This window comes from Solanum stenotomum, chromosome 1, assembly GCF_019186545.1.
Source record: "Solanum stenotomum isolate F172 chromosome 1, ASM1918654v1, whole genome shotgun sequence".
Lineage (NCBI taxonomy): Eukaryota > Viridiplantae > Streptophyta > Magnoliopsida > Solanales > Solanaceae > Solanum > Solanum stenotomum.
Window position 1 is genome coordinate 35462822 of NC_064282.1, and position 16406 is coordinate 35479227.

Sequence of the window (16406 nt, forward strand, 5' to 3'; positions counted from 1 at the left end):
GTTGCGACTTTTACGAAGAGTTGCAACTTTTATGAAAAGTTACAACTTTTATGAAAAGTTTCGACTTTTATGATAAGTTGTGACTTTTATGAAAGGTTGTGACTTTTCCAAAGAGCTGTGACTTTTCCAATAAGGCACAATAAGCATTTATTCATACTACCCTTTGTTGTCTATAAATAGAGGGATTTCCTCTCATTTTAAAACAACAAAATTCTGAACTTTTTCTTCTTCTTCTGCACAATTAAATATTCGTGTACTTTGCTCATGTTGAGTGGCCTACTAACACCATTGTTTTTGTATCAATACACTGATGAATATAATCGTTCTATCCTGAGAGGATCTATTCTTTTGAACCTCAGGTACTAGAGGAGAATAATTTCCTTAAGGGGACAATGTGAATGCCATTCAGTGGGCTTGATTTTTTTCTTTTCTGTTTCATTCTATTGTTATAGATCCTGGTATGTTTATTACAGTCATTAATTTATGCTTATGTTATTAATTGCTATTTTTGAGTACACGTTTTAAACTTTGTTGTTTATGTTTATGCTTTTGATCATTATGTTGAAGTAAAGATATGTAAATCAAGAGTTTGATGTAATCATTAGACTATTGGTGTCATGTAGATTAGAATTCTTGAACTTGTAAAATAAATGACTTTGATCTTTATAGACTTCTCAGTGGCTAAAAGATCCATGAGATGTCCAAGAAGAGAATTTTGAGTGTTCAGAAGTTATGGTGGTTCCACACTACCTTGGAGTTTTAGTTATTCAACTTTCTATCGTATCGAGGCATTCAATCGATTAGTGACATCCAAAAAATAAAGGAATGTAGTGGGATGGTAAGTATTGTACTCAACCTTAATTAAACGTTAGGGGTTCAAATGTTGGATTGGAGTCAATGATTTACCCCTCAAAGTAGGATGAATCCATATTAATCAAGTATTAAAGAAATAATTATCTCCTTATAAACATTATAGGGATAAGGGTTTGAAAAATACCCCAACTTTGGTCGAATTTGTTGTTGCGATACTAAACTTTCATGAGGATCTATTACCTCCCTAGACTATTTAATACCGTATTTTAAACATATATTTTTTCCCACGTGAACATAAAAAAATAATGTAAAATTATAAATAGTAATGTGTCCACGTGGGCACATATATACCTTTAAAATACACTATTAAATAGTTCAGAGGGTAAAAAATACGGTATTAAATAGTCTAGGGAGGTAATAGGTCCTCATGAAAATTTAGTATCGCAACAGCAAATCCGACCAAAGTTGGAGTATTTTTCAGACCCTTATCCCAACATTATATTAAAATCGCAAAAAAAAATAAGTTTTAACCATATTGATCGAAACATAAACAACAATCAAAGTAGTGCCATCGACTGCGAATGATTTTGAATAAGGGACTTGCCAAGACATCATTTAATTCAAATCATTTGAGCGACATACGTTATTTTATTGAACTCCAAGAGATGTGTTTTTAAATTTTAATTGACTTATCAAGTACACAACTAATTATATAAGATGTATAATAGTTAGATTCTATATATATAGAGGCTTTGAATTGGAGAAAAACTCTCGCAATTGATGAATAAAATGTTTGTACCACTTTTTGAAAATACAAATATAGACAATGAAACAATTACGTATCTTTTCTAAAGACTTTAGTGATGAATAACTACAGTAAAATGAAGAATTAATAACAAAATGTATAAACACTTAGAATCAAATCATTTTGGTTTTAAGATTAAAAAAATATTTCATTTCATCTTTGGATAAAATATTCTTGACAATTTATCACAGGGTTGTACCCACTCGAAAACACTTATATTATCAAAATTTCAGAAGTAGATTATTGTCGTAATTCACCAACGCGCGAAGTGCGGGCAATTTACCTAGTATATAATAATTAAGAAAAAACTCATGGTAGTTTAAGTAGTTCTCTGCCTGCATAATTATTTCAATACCCCAGAGCAAGAACACCAAATTTTGCTTTCAGATGGCAGGCATAGCAAGGAGAAAACTACAACATTATACTTTAAAAAAATATTAACATTGCAGGAGTATTAACATCGATGCAAGAATATATTTGACACACATACTTCTCATTTACTTATGCTCCCAGTAGATGGAATCTATTTGTTGGGGTTCCAGCCTAAATGCACTATACAATCTCTCTGTACATTTTGATCATTCTAACCTCATGGGAACCGGGTATGATTACAACACCAGAAAAACGCAATGTATGTACCTCTTTTCTCTTCCCAGATGACTATATTTCAGACATGTTAGACTACAATCAGTACATTTTAGTCTACAAACAATTGGAGAGCCTTTGCTCATATATTGAAAACCTAAACTGGTGAAGATGACCTATTTACTTCTCTCCCTCCGTCATCCAGCTGCAGAAACAAACAAAAGTCTGTTAGTTGATTGGTCACTGGCATTCGTAACATTTAAGGTGGATAAGCACAAGGGATCTACAACAACAACATTAGCTTTATGCTTATCTACTGCAAGAAACCCACTCATTCTTGTTTTTCACCACTAGATGTACAAGCACGGAGGACTGGACTTCAGCATACATAAGATAAGAGGTGCAGTCTCCTTGTACGTTGTGGGTTTACATGCAAGAGATCTACCATGTCATGCATAACAGAATAGATAGTAAAATAAACACAGGTACAATGAGTTGCTGGCCCTTGCATTATTACAAGAGGCGGCTTGTATGTTGTTAGATTCTAAATTCTCCTACCAGAAGATTAGACTCACCTTACAACTTTTAAACTTGGCAACCAGCCTCATATACTGATCTCTTGCCTCTGGATGACGTACCATGGACTGAACTCTTGCCAAAGCATTCTCAACTCCAGCAGACTTCTGTTTTAGACTAATACTTAGATAATCATACTCGTCCTTCTTCTCAGGCTCTAGTATTCCTTTCTGACTAGTTTTTTCTGGCCGAAATCCTCGTAATCCTGTTTTTTTCCTCCTCCAACGCAAAATGCCTTTTTCAAGTATACTGACCGACCATACAAACTTTTTATATTGCTTGCGAACTTGATGTCCACGTACATGAGCCTGAAATCATAGCATGATGTAAAATCTTTTTGACTGCACTCTGAAGGTTGAGAGATTATTAATGATTCAGCAAACATGTTTGCAAAGTCCAATTTAAGTTAGTGAAATAAAAGTCAATTACCTCATCAAATACATCAGGGAAAGATTATCTAAACAAACTTCAGAGTGAAAGTGATTTATGAGAAGTCCACACCACAAGTTTGTGTAAAATTTCAAGTACATAAAGGCCAGTAAACTAAGAGGGCTGAGGAGATGTGATTAGCAGGGTTCGGAAGTGATTTGATGGCAGTCACAATCTAACCATCATCATCTACACACTTGCTTAAATCATCTAGGGTCAGACAATCTTACACTTCCGGCACAGAGTCAGTTTAAGCAAAAGCCAAATCATTGGGACCAACAGAGGGAGAAAAAACAACTTGCACTATGTAATATATAATTTCTTACCCTTCTTGTGCAGTGTTTAGTAAGAACGAAACTATGGACAGTACTCTTCTACTTCTCATGTGAAAAGTTACATCACTAACAAGAAGAACGGTGAAGTTGACAGGCTTAGTACCCAATTGTAAATAATATTTTCTAATTGGCCAGAGGTCGAAACTAACAAAAACGGCTATCTGAAAGCTAGAAAGTGTGAAAAATGGGACATCCCCAATGGAAATTTAGCAAAAGACCAGTTTAGCTAAAACAAGTACTTAAACATAAGTCATACTTATTAGCAGACAAACAAAAAAGGGGAAGAAGAAAAAACATAGTCCATTTACCTGGATTTTCACAATCCGGTTGTGTACCTTCAAAAATTCTCTCCTCCCCTTCCAGCCACAATATTTCTGCTGGATGTTTGTGGCAGCTGAGTGTAAATAGTACTCAAAGCAGTTCACCTTTTGGACCTTGTTCAAGGAGCCCAGGGCAACAAGGTCAAGTGAATCTTCAGAAACATCATTTCTACTCTCTGTAAGCTGTCTCTGGCGGAATGAACGAGCTCTAAAAGCAGCTTGAATCAATGCTGCAGCATGAGCTGATTTCCTTAGTGAAGCAAGAGATCCTTTCAAGGAAACATCATCATCTATTGTCCCATTCAAAGGAACAATCTCTTGAACTGCAGATTCAAAAACCTTTTCAGCTTCAAGACCAGCACCAATAGTGTCTAAAGCATTATTACTGGTAGCCAATAATTGATGATGAGCAGTAAGATCTGATTCTGCCAAGTATCCAGCAATCCCTTTGTGACCTCTACTAGAAGCCAAATCAGCAGCTGTTCGACCCCCAGGGAATGCAGTAGTTGGATCATCAACAGCACCAGCAGCTACACCTAGCTTGATAAGTGCAATCACCATATCTTCCCTAAAGTAGATCATTAATATGAAATAATTTTAAATGAATATCGATCTTCTGTTAGACTTAGCAAGTTAAGGTGATTTTTTCCTTTTTGCTATCAATAATTCAACTGCTGAAGTAATGTATCAATAAATGCAACACATAGCTCACTTATGAGGCTTCTGTTGCAGAATTCCTGGGACGTGCTCAGACAGTTTTTTCTCTTCACAAATATAGTACTGAAATTCACACTTACCCGAGGTGAATTTCAATGGAAAATGCATGATCAAATGGCAGGGAATACACTATAGAAACAAAGAGAACTTTATGGTCTTCATTATTCAACTATTATTATTATAAATGCATGCACATTTCAATTAACTATGGGTACAGGAAACATAAAGCAGTGACATGTCTCTAAACAACTGCCTTTAATGGAAGAGTGATGTTCTTAATGCATACAGGAGGAAGCTGGTTGGGTTGGACCTTCCTTACAGAGCTGCTATTTAACGTAGGGTCACTGGATGCCCAATGGAGAAAGAAGAAACTTAAAAGCAGTGAGCTAATAAACTCTAAAAGGTTTTGATGTTAAGGATAAATTAGTTAGTCCAGGTACAAAATTGATGGGGCCACTCACCTTCCATGATGTGCGGCCCAGTGAAGAGCTGTCCTACCACATGCATCTCGGAAATTAGGACTAATACCGGCAGCAATTAATGGAAGCAACCCCCATTCATAACCTAGGGCTGCCACTAGATGAATAACCCCTTTGCCTTTGTCATTCAAAATATTTGGACCTTTATCTTCTTCGTGTGCTCTAGAGACTAGCCATTCATAAAGTTTATCCTTCATGAAATTCTGAATCTGCACATCTTTGAAGTTGATGTGATCGCATTCAATAATGGCAAGTAAGTCCTCTAATCTTTCAGTAGCATTTCCAGTCTTGCATTTCAAAGAACATAACTGAGTCTTCAATTTACATTTTTCACACTCTCCACTGGAGCAATCCAAGAATTTTTTGTTTAGTCCTGAATATAGCAATTTAGCTAGTTGTACTTGCAGACACACTTCATCACTTGGTCGAAGGGCAAGAGCAAGTTCTGATGATTTTTCACGATATTCAAACTCCCGCACCTCACTGCATGCTAACCTATTGCTGCAGGTTACATAAAAAGGAACACGTCCAGGAGCATGAAAAGGAACTTGACATCGAATACTTTGAGTCTGAACTTCTGCAGACACCTCAACTTCACCAAACATACAGCTCCATTTCTGACAGGTAAGATGTTTCCCATGGACAAGAAAGGTACCTACAATCAAAACCTGAAGAGAAATAAAGTTGTATATCTGAATCTTTAACATTTACAACTAATACAATATCTCTTCATGTGATTTGAAAGTTACGAGTAGAAAAATGGACCATTCTATCAGATCAGATAAGTTTACCTTTGTTTCCACTCCTGAGAAGGCCCATTGTGGAGAAAAATCAAAGATCCTGAACAGCTGCTTTTGGGATGGAGAAGTGCCTACGGAATCAGCTTCCAACAGCATGTGACGTGATAAAGTGGAAACTTCTTTATCCCCATTATCAGTGTCAAGGGTATTCCAGTAGTTGCCAGAATCAGAGGCCATCAGGGACTTGTTGCAGTCTCCACCGATCTCTCTATCCATCCATCTTCCAAGGATATCAAGTTTCTTTAGGCTTCCAACTTCATCACTGTTGAGTCCACCATCCAAGGAACTAGTTTTAACTGCAGCATCAGGAGTAACAACTGTCTGAGAGCTGGAAATGTTCTGAATCTGAGCTAGAGCAACATGGATATTCTCCTACAATAATAAGAAATGGTAGTAGTGTTAAACGGAATGCTTATAATAATTACATGGATATCAATATTCTAAGAACCAAAAGAATGCCACTATTTTAGAATATCCCAGTTCAAGCCTGTGGGCAAACGATAGAAGATAATGTCAGTCTTAATGTAGCCATAATAGGTTAATAGCAATTATTTTTAGAAAACCAAAAAAGAATGTACAAATGGAGCAACCGAAATTTCCAAAGCCACATTTGAAAGTGAGTTTGCCTTTGAACATGAATTTGCATCACCAACACTGAACAATGCAGATGTTCAAGAACTGGACACATTGCAATGAATCATGATGTCAGAAGAATAATTCTAGTTAAATCAAGATATGCCAACCATTATATTAAATGCTTCTCTATATATGTACTTTATAAAAATCTTAATCTCTTTTGGGTATGCTATCAGAAGTTCAGAACCAGCCTATGGAAAACGATAAAAAACTAAAAATACGCTTGGAGCATGTTGATCCTACAGATGAAACACATTGAAGATATGTACCAAGAACTTACAAATTTCCAATATCTCAATTGTCTTTAATGCTTATTTCCCTACCCCCTTCTTGAAAGAAAAACAAAAAAGAGGGACACCAATGACTACATGAATACATCTATAGCACAAATTATAGTACCTCAAATACTTCCCCAGAAGTAATTGTCAATCTGTTTCTGTTGTTCGCCAGAGCTTTACCAGCATATAATCTTGCATAAGTGAGTTTACTGGACTGTAAATCAGCCAGATTAAAGTGTCCCGAGTAGAACTTTCTATGTAGAATAACATTTAAATTTCTGTCTGATCTACGAAAGCCAGAAGACATGAATGCTCTAACTTGTGGATTGAGCTGAAACCTCTCTTGTGACCTCGAGAACTCCATAAGTCCTTACAAGACAAAACAAGGTCCTTAGTTTGTATTATATAAGAACAACTTATGAAGTGCTATAATACTGTACCAGTTTCCTTATCCAAACATTATGAATTAAGGGAAGCATCAAAGAGAAAACTACCTTTGGAATCACCACTGTGAAGTTCAGAAGAGAGTGCTTGTTCTTTCCAGTCAACTAAGCTTGGACTTGATGTATGAGATTTCTGAAATGTTGGGCCAAATACAAAGCAAGGCTTGGAACTACTTTCAGGATTTTCAAGCAATAACCCTGGATGTACAGGTTGCAGACGGGAGGCACCTACTCTGTAACCCTGCATGGCACATATCAATGATATATGTTAATCTACTATGATAGAGACTAAGAATCACACGCCATCTCATAATAAGTCAGTTTGCTACATGTAGCTTCATAACTCTCTGTCTTCATCCCCGTAAAAAAGGAACTGGTGACTAGATTTTCTGAGTATTTTTCCCCAATTAATATAAACATACAGAAGAAGCATACTCTATGCAACAACTTTCTGGTATACCATTGTGTTTCCAGGAGTAACAGTAGATATTTGCCTTGAACAACTAAGTGAATAAATTATTCTGATAATTATTAGATTAATTAAGCACAATTAACCTATTAATATGCAAACATAAAGATCTTTTCCAACATATGAGCAGGACAAAAAAAGACTCCTGTATAGCATATCAATCTAATATGTTTCCTGTTATTGACAACTTCTATTGATCTTCAATAGAACATTATGATGTTTTTAAGATTGTTTGACTTACAACTATACACATTACACGCAAATACAAGTAAATTGGGTACACACACTTTAACTGAGAACAAAATCCTCCTTTCTTGATCATACTACTCTTATTTCAATTTATCTGATATTTTTTTTATGTAGGGACGTTTCAAAATGTTAGACATTATTCGCTTTGGTAATATTAATACTATATAATTTTCACAACTTCCAATAATTTAAATTATTTAGTATATTCAAATTTTAAACTTCGATGTGATGTTTTCTCTATCAGACTAACTTTTTAACCATATTTCAATACTTTTTTCCACTACCAGTAGCTTCATAAACATGTCAGTTAAAATCTCAAACTACATTTCCCATCTATCAAACATCGCCATATAATATGAAATGGAGCGAGTACTAATATTCCTAGTAGTTATAAGACATTCATTTCATCTTCCCCTTTCCTCGATCCCAGAAATTTCTTTGCAAATCAGGATCTAAAAAAAATAATAGAATGAATCCATTATGTTAGCCACCACATCTGCAAGTTATAAAGTAGAAAACACAGACAAACACCATGTAGATATATATGATGCAGGACTATGAAAAACAGAAGACAGATATTAAGTGTAAAATCAGAGAATTAACAAACAGAAACGCATCCCCAGAAACACACGACCATATGATTAAACTGATGTGGAAATACCTCTTTTACATCTCTGTAGTGCACAAGGATGATGTGCTCCAACTGTCTGTAAAATAAAATCAAGAACGATCATGCTAAAATCTACAAGGACTATATCAGATTCTAAGAACATAAAATATTTTCTTAAGATCTCCACTGCCATTGCTTTTTCTATAGAAACTGCAGGTTTCAACCATAAAGAATGTTCATTGTATATATCTATAAAGCACTTAAATACGAGCTAGAGAATACTAAGTCGCACAAAGGAAGAAGGATGTAATTATCTGAGGAAAACTCAAGCCTACTTAATAAGCCAGTATTACCATAAAGCTGGTGATGGAGCATTTCCCTAGAGGACATTTATTAATTTATTTTGGATTTGATAAGTCCCTCCAGCACATCTGTTTTTGCTACAGCAAAACTTCCAAAGCATAACCAACCCCAAAAGAGATCTACAAGAGTGGGCATAATTACTAATTATGTAGTAGCACCATCAAATGTACAATGCATGAACAGGGACTGTTAACTTGGAGTTAGTTTTGCAACTTCTTTTAGTATATTTACAGCAAGTGGTAAATGTTTATTTATTTTTTGGCATAATGCATAGACAAACTCCTATACTTGGCAACAAGCTTCACTGAGACACCTCAACTGAGTCTTGTACCTATTAGACACTCCAACTTTAGTCCACGTGTGCCTATTAAGTCCCTCATGACTAGCCAGTAAAACAAATTGAGCTTCACTTGTCGCAACATGGCAAAAAATAAAGAAATGATAAAAAGCCATGTGACTCTTGAGCCTAGCTATCCCCTAAATAAAAAGCTTGTGAGGGAAAAAAAAGGAATTTTAACAACTCCTGTCGCCCACCATCTTCTTCCCATGACCCTGACCCCTTTCTTCTTCCATAGAACTCCCTCCCCTCCAGCACTGTGTTTTCGGAACCTCCTTCCCCCCACCAGTCATCTTCTTCCTCATATACTCTCCATTTCTTCTTCCATAGAACTCTGCCAACCCCCAAGCACTGTGTTTTCAGAACCACTCCCTACCGGTCATCTTCTTCGACCCTGCCCCTTTCTTCTTCTAAAGAACTTTCCCCAACCCTCAAACGAGGAGTTTCTGAAGAAGCATCTTGAAAAAATGAGTGCCCCTGTTGAGGCAATTGTAGCATGTTAGAAAACTGGCGCAATTAAGGAGTTGTCTATGTATTTAGCCTTTCTTCTCAATGACTCAAAACCACCATAAATAATTTTGTTTTTGATAAGGTAGATACACACCATAATTAGTTTTATTTTGGAGGTACTTCCACTGCAATCAAGGAAAGCTAGAGGAAAATCACTAGACTAAGGAAAGCTCTACGACAAAAAGATAGAGAGTCACAATGTGATTGCATAGAGGTTAAGGCATGGGAATAACAATTTGGAGAATGCAAGTTCGATTCCCAGTGAACACTTTGTGAGAGCAGTCTGCTCCAACCTGGGTGGACAAGGTTATCTTGACATCCTGTGCTTGTGACCTGGATAAGCTTTCAGGTGGATTTGTTGAGGTGCATGCAATCTAAGTCAGACAGGACCGATCCTAATATTAAAATGAAAAGAAAAAGTAACAGCGGGTGATACTTGATCACTGAAGTAAACTGAAACATCAACTATGTAGTGTGGACTGAACTTAAAAGAGTAACACCATTCCTTGAAGGAAACTCTTTCAGAATCAAAGGACAATAACTGTTTTCCTTAAATCAGATCTCCTTATTCTTTTTCTAAGGGAAGGAGTAAGAAGCATACCGGGATGTAAACCTCCATTAAGTTCAATAGGTGAAGTTAACATGTAATCTTGCCTCCAATGTACTCTAACAAAATCCATTTCCTATTAGTTTTATCATAGAATATTCTGGGTCTCAAGGCAACCACCGTGACCATTTCCTGACCAAAGAAATATTATGGAACACCAGACTATCCAAACTACCCATTGAGGAACCATACAAGATTAAATTAACAGGAAACATCTAGATTGCTTCAGTACCCTTTGAGAGAACCTCTACATATCCAACCTTTGAGAAATTCTTTGAAGAACAATACTATACATTCTCATTATTTTAGATCTAATATACAGCACAAAATATAATTAAAGTTTGGAAACCTGACAAAAAAATGAACAGTAAGGAATATCCAGATAACTGATAAACATCAAATCAGATAAAGGAAAATGAAATTATATGTGAAACTGGCTTAAACTGATAAGTATTCGTCAAACTACATAATCTGTTTCTGTAATTTTCCCCTAGCACGCGTCTTCACCTCAAAGCAACATCACAGACCAAGGTAACAGGATACCAAAAAAGAGACTCACTCTTCAAGCATCCAATAACTTCGCCTCTGAAAGTTCTTGTTGTCCTCCCCATGGACATAGTAACAGTGAAGAACATCAATGCTGCCTGCCTGCAATCAGAAAAAAGGTTGATGTTTTAAATAAAGAGAAAGTTACTAGATGCACAATTGTTTGGTCAAGATCTAGTCGACAACACATACAAAATGTAAGGAAGTCATTGCTCTGTGAATTTAATATAATTAGGTCGTCTAGTCTTCATGCAACTGATACAAATTGTCTGGATTTCTATTGGTCATAAAGGTCAAGTAATAAAGGTTGCCTTATTGTTTAGCAGACATTACAGTAACTAGAAGAGCAGCTTGCATAAATATCCATGTTTTTTCTAAATACAATAAGCTTTTGTATTCTTTGTTCAAACTTACTGTTAAGTTTCACATTGATTGAAGAACTAAATTGTGGTCCCCTTTTGTGGTCTTGGACAATCCTCCCTTCATGAACTAGCTTTTGGGATTGAGTAAGGCCCAAGATTCATTTATGTACATGGTATAAGAGTTAGACATACTGATCCTGCTTGTTATGTTTCTCAATGTTGAGGCCCGTGTTATGTTATAATGCTAAAAAGTCCCACATTGATTGAGGGAATGGGTTGTGGTCTTGTTATATTGTCATGAGAAATCCTCTCCTCATGAGCTAGCCGCTTGTTATGTTTCTCAATGTTGAGGCTTATGTTATGGTATCAACGCTGAAAAGTCCCACATTGATTGACGGAATGGGTTATGGTCCTGTTATATTGTCATGAGAAATCCTCCCCTCATGAGCTAACTTTTGAGGTTGACTTAGGCCTTACTTTATAGATATATATAATGAAATTGGAGGGTGCTTTCAGGGAATTCTAGGTCTCATAACTTTATAGAAACTTCATCTGATGGCAAAGATTTTGCACTTCAATTAAAATAATCAACTATGTCTTAATCCCAAACAAGGTGGCTGGTGTCGACTATTAAAATCCTCTATATTTGATCTGTGCTATTTTAACTAGCACCAATAAGTATGTTAAGAGGCCTAGGAATCTGTATCCAATTAAAATAGTCAATTCAAGCTGAAAATAGCGTTGTTTCACTTGATTTACACTAAAACCAACGTAAAGTAACCTTATTATGGAAACATTACTACAACTTGGAGAGAACATTTAACATGGTCTCTCATAGGTGGTTCTTGACTTCCTTTAAAATTCAATTATTTATCCAGAGGTGAAAACCAACTTTGCAAGCATACGGAAATTATATTGGTACATTTCTTGTATAGAGTGATTTTCCCCACAATATCAATAAACTATTACACCCTCCCCCACCCAAAGAAAAAAGTAATCTGATTTCCTAAAAGTTGCTTTTAAGCAGTAAAGATATCAAAAAAATTATGTCAGTGATAAACTAAATCAAAGATAAAACCCAAAGCTGTTAAACACGGGCAATCTCATGTTTTTACTACAGATTGAAAAGAACAATCAGAAAAACATAGGCAACTCGACCAATTAGATACTAATTCACCAAAAATCAGAAATTGTCTCTGAAAATGACAAGAACACGATAAGAGCAAATGAGCATACCGTGAACTTTTCATGAGCTTCTTTAACAGTTTCACCGTCCTTGTTCTTTCTCCAATGGTGACCATCTTTACTGAAATCTGGTAGTACTTTCCGATCAAATAGAAAGATGGAACCAGCTGAAACAGAAAAGCTATATTAGTTAAAATGAATGCAAAGGAAAATCGTTTGTGGAGATAATGATGAACCTGGAGGTTTGAGTTGAAGCTGTTGAGTCAAGCAGAAATTTTGATGATTGCGCAAGATTTGACAAACTTCATGGGGGAGAAGCCAGCGGTGATGAACTTCCGTCAGTATCTGTTCAAGATCTACTACATAATGGTAACAAAGAAATATGAGTTCAAGATAGTTAACCAGAGTAAACAGAGCAAAAATGCATATTTACGAAAACTTGGAGAAGAAGCAAACCTTTGGACTCCATGAGCAAGAACATGAGCATGAGCAAAGAAGAAAGCTGAAGATTCGAAACCCTAAAACTCAAAGCGATAACCGTTTTCACAATTTTTCTAACTTCCTACACTTTCTGTTTCAATGTATTGTATTGCTTCTTTCTTTGCTACTCCTCTATATATACACATCTTCACTCCACTCACCACTCACCTTTCATTTTGTTTTTTTCACTACTTCACTCACGTCATTATTAAGTCTAATAATAAATCAATGTCTATGTGCACACATTTTTAAATATTATTTTCAATTAATATCCATATCTAATTTTGTTTAATTATTTTTTTTAAAAAAAAAAACTATACTATGATACTCATACTCCCTATGTTCCATATTAAGTATTAGGAAAATATTTTCCTTGAAAACAAGTGGATTTTAACTTATTTTCTTATTTTTGGTCGGTGAGTAGAAAATATTTTTTGAAAAGTATTTTTAGTGTTTGGTTGGTGAATGAAAAATAATTTTCAGAAAATATCTTTTATTTTTTGCAAGAGAGTAGAAAATACTTTTTAGGAAAATAATTGATATAGGACATGACCCCAACACCCAAACTAGGATACAATCCGAACGACCTATCTGAAACCTGACTCTGATATCTGACTCAAGACCTGACTCTGACTTCCAACCTGAGACCCGACATTCGAACCGGGGCCGGATATCCAACCCAAGACTTGACCCTGACACCCAAACTTAAATACGATTGACCAATTCAGAATTCAACTCCGACACTCAAATCGAGACTTGACTACCATCAAGACCCGACAATTGATGCGAGACCAAATATTCGACTTTCAAATCGAAATTTCAACCCCAACTTTCGAATCGGGATCCAATCACAGCTGGGATTTATTTTTTTAAGAAAATTAAATTTCTTTGTAAGGGGGTCACTGTAGGGTGGGGTAAAAAATAAAAAATAAAAAATAACTTAAAAAAAAATTGGGGGGGGGGGAGGGGGGTAGGGTAAAAATGATTTTTTTTTTCTATTTTTAGGGAGGGGGACTAGTAGAGGTCGGGGTAAGGTGGGATAAAAAAAATATTAAAATATTTTTCAAACACAATATTTTTTTAAATAATAATAATATTTTTGGGGGGAGGGGAGCTGGTAGGGGTAGGAGTAGGGGGTGGGGTAAAAATATTATTTTTTTAAAAAATAAAATTTTAATTTTTTCTTTGGGGATGGGGAGGGGAGCTGATAGGGGGTTGGGTAGGTGTCGGTTAAAGAAAATGATAATTTCAAAATTTTAAATTATTTTTTTTAAGGGTAGGGGTGAATTTCGTTTAAATTTGTCGTTAGGTGATCATTTTGGTGTGGTAATTATATCGTTAGCTTAATATTTTTCTTCTCATTTTGTCTTTATTTATTATTTAATAATTTTATTTTATTATTTACCATACCTTTTTATAGTAGCTCTATTCTGTACTCTACAATTTCTCGTAGATTTATGATTTGAATTATGAATGTGTGAATGCTTGCTTGATAACATCAGTCAGAAAATTGATGTGCTCTTTGCATTGATCCATTGCATCCACCAAACGAAGGTCTACAAAAGGTATATCAGAATATACAAACTGAACTACATATTGGGTTCTGAAGGTGATTAGGGCGTCATGCGAAAGCTTACAATTTGCAAGTCATATAGTTGATAAATCAGATAACAAAAACTTATACTAAAAATCAAAATATTATTATATCAAAACTAATATAAAGAAAAACATTGAAACTTTAGAGAGAATAAATCTCCCCATAAACAAGACTCTTAAACGACTACATTGTGGATGTTATTGTTGTTGTGTTAGAAGAAACAAACATATATTTATAGAGTCCTAAAACTTTTTCTTACTAGAAAGGACTAGTTACTCCAAAACATTTTCCTAAAAAGAAAGAATAAACCAAATATGAAAAAATATTATATTTTCCTTTCAGGAAAAGTAAAAACATTTGTGGTAATGTTTTGTCTTTTCTTTAAGAAAAAATAAATTTTAAATTATGATAAGAAAATCAGGGCAAAACCCTAACACTACATATCAAGAAAATATCTCACAAAAACTATAAGAAAATAAAAGATAATAATAGAGCAGGTGTGTCATAAAATCGAAACTCTTAAGTTAATGGTGATTTTTTTTTACTGAATGAACTTCCTACAACTATCGAACATCGACATGGCAGAAATTTAAGCTTCAAATAACCATCAAAATCAAGAATATATCAGCAAGCCAAGTTGACATTGACTACATTCAGAGATAGAAATAATAGAAATTGTTTTGAGATTGTGTGTTTCCACCAAACATTAAATTAACACACTATTGTGTTAGAAAGTAAAACCATGATATTATAACTTGATAGTAAAAGATGAATTCTAATTAACTTTTTCATTCTACAAAATCAACTAAAATTCTATTACATCTAGTTCATGATGATTTCTCTAATGAGAAGGTAGATTATGTAAACAAACACGCACATTAAATTTTAATCATTTTTATGTCATGATAACTATTACTTTGATGTGAAGAAACAAATAGTGAATCGGAAGGGAAGGAATTGAGAAGGTTATAAATGAAATTGCAAAAAAATAGAGTTTTTTACTTGGCTATATATTAGGCTATTGTTAGAAAACAATTCCTTATTTCAGTAGTAAGCTTCATCTCATTTTAATAGCCAAATATTCATATCAGGCAACACATCAATTATGCCGAAATTAATATGTGAAGCATCCAAAAAGCGATGAGTGTATTGAAAACTTTTCAGAAAGAAACATGTTGCTTAGCCCATAACTTGAAGACTTTGTAAAATTGAGATATGTGTTAACTCCTTCTCTAATATAGAGAATGATCATATAATTACGTTAAAATTGAAATAGATGGTCATATACTTTACTTATAGAAAAGTTTATCAAAAGAAATTATCAATGATATAGAAATTCGTCCTCTATCGCAATATTCTGCCTTGTTATGATATGCGTCGTATAAATCTATAAAGTTCCATTCATATGAAAATTTTCTCAAGCATCTTGTAGAACACAAAATATAAAAGTTTAAAATCGAGAAAGACTATAGAAATATTTTCATAAATGTTCCAAAACAATTGAACAGAAAATAAATTGATCTCAATTATTACCTTGGTATCCATAAATGTCAAAATTCAAATCATAGCATATTCATGAATGATATAAATTTTTCATTGTCGTGCAATTTGCTGAGTAGATACCACCATAAGATGAAAGGTTTTCAGATCTACGAACATAAGATGGTAGGCGGTATATCATCTCCTATCTATCTATATAGATGTTTGAATTTGAAAACCCCTATAATTGTGTAAAAATGGGGAAGTTGTAACCATCTCCAAAATTGTAAAGTATTAATTCAAATTTTATGTATTTAAATTTCAATTTCTTAAAAAAAAATCCTTTCATAAAAGTAAGTTGTTCAATAAGAAATATGACGAAATAGTTTTTTTAAA

General features: G+C 34.5%; 1 protein-coding gene across 3 annotated transcripts; it reads right to left on the reverse strand.

Annotated features, from left to right (window-relative positions):
• Nucleotides 1-2011: 2011 nt before the first annotated feature.
• Nucleotides 2012-13061, reverse strand: LOC125847768 (calmodulin-binding transcription activator 2-like). 3 transcript variants are annotated; one of them, XM_049527462.1, is made up of 13 exons: nucleotides 12911-13061; nucleotides 12691-12813; nucleotides 12506-12621; nucleotides 10921-11009; nucleotides 8596-8641; nucleotides 7268-7457; nucleotides 6895-7142; nucleotides 5851-6231; nucleotides 5042-5727; nucleotides 3852-4431; nucleotides 2779-3087; nucleotides 2351-2408; nucleotides 2303-2316 (listed from the first exon to the last, which is right to left on the reverse strand). In XM_049527462.1, the coding sequence occupies exons 1-12, from the start codon at nucleotides 12939-12941 to the stop codon at nucleotides 2361-2363; spliced, it is 2847 nt and encodes a 948-aa protein (XP_049383419.1). In that variant the 5' UTR covers nucleotides 12942-13061; the 3' UTR covers nucleotides 2303-2316; nucleotides 2351-2360. The 3 variants fall into 3 exon arrangements, with proteins under 3 accessions (XP_049383411.1, XP_049383428.1, XP_049383419.1); XM_049527454.1 differs by having other exon boundaries at nucleotides 2012-2408; XM_049527471.1 differs by having other exon boundaries at nucleotides 2012-2408; nucleotides 12691-12810; nucleotides 12911-13049.
• Nucleotides 13062-16406: the final 3345 nt, after the last annotated feature.

Coding starts and splice junctions, on each gene's coding strand:
- LOC125847768 (XM_049527454.1), bottom strand. CDS start 12,941: ATGCTCATGTTCTTGCTCATGGAGTCCAAAG. Junction 12,622..12,690: donor GCTTCAACTCAAACCTCCAG/GTTCATCATTAT, acceptor TTTCTGTTTCAG/CTGGTTCCATCTTTCTATTT. Junction 8,642..10,920: donor AGTTATTGGATGCTTGAAGA/GTGAGTCTCTTT, acceptor TTTATTTTACAG/ACAGTTGGAGCACATCATCC.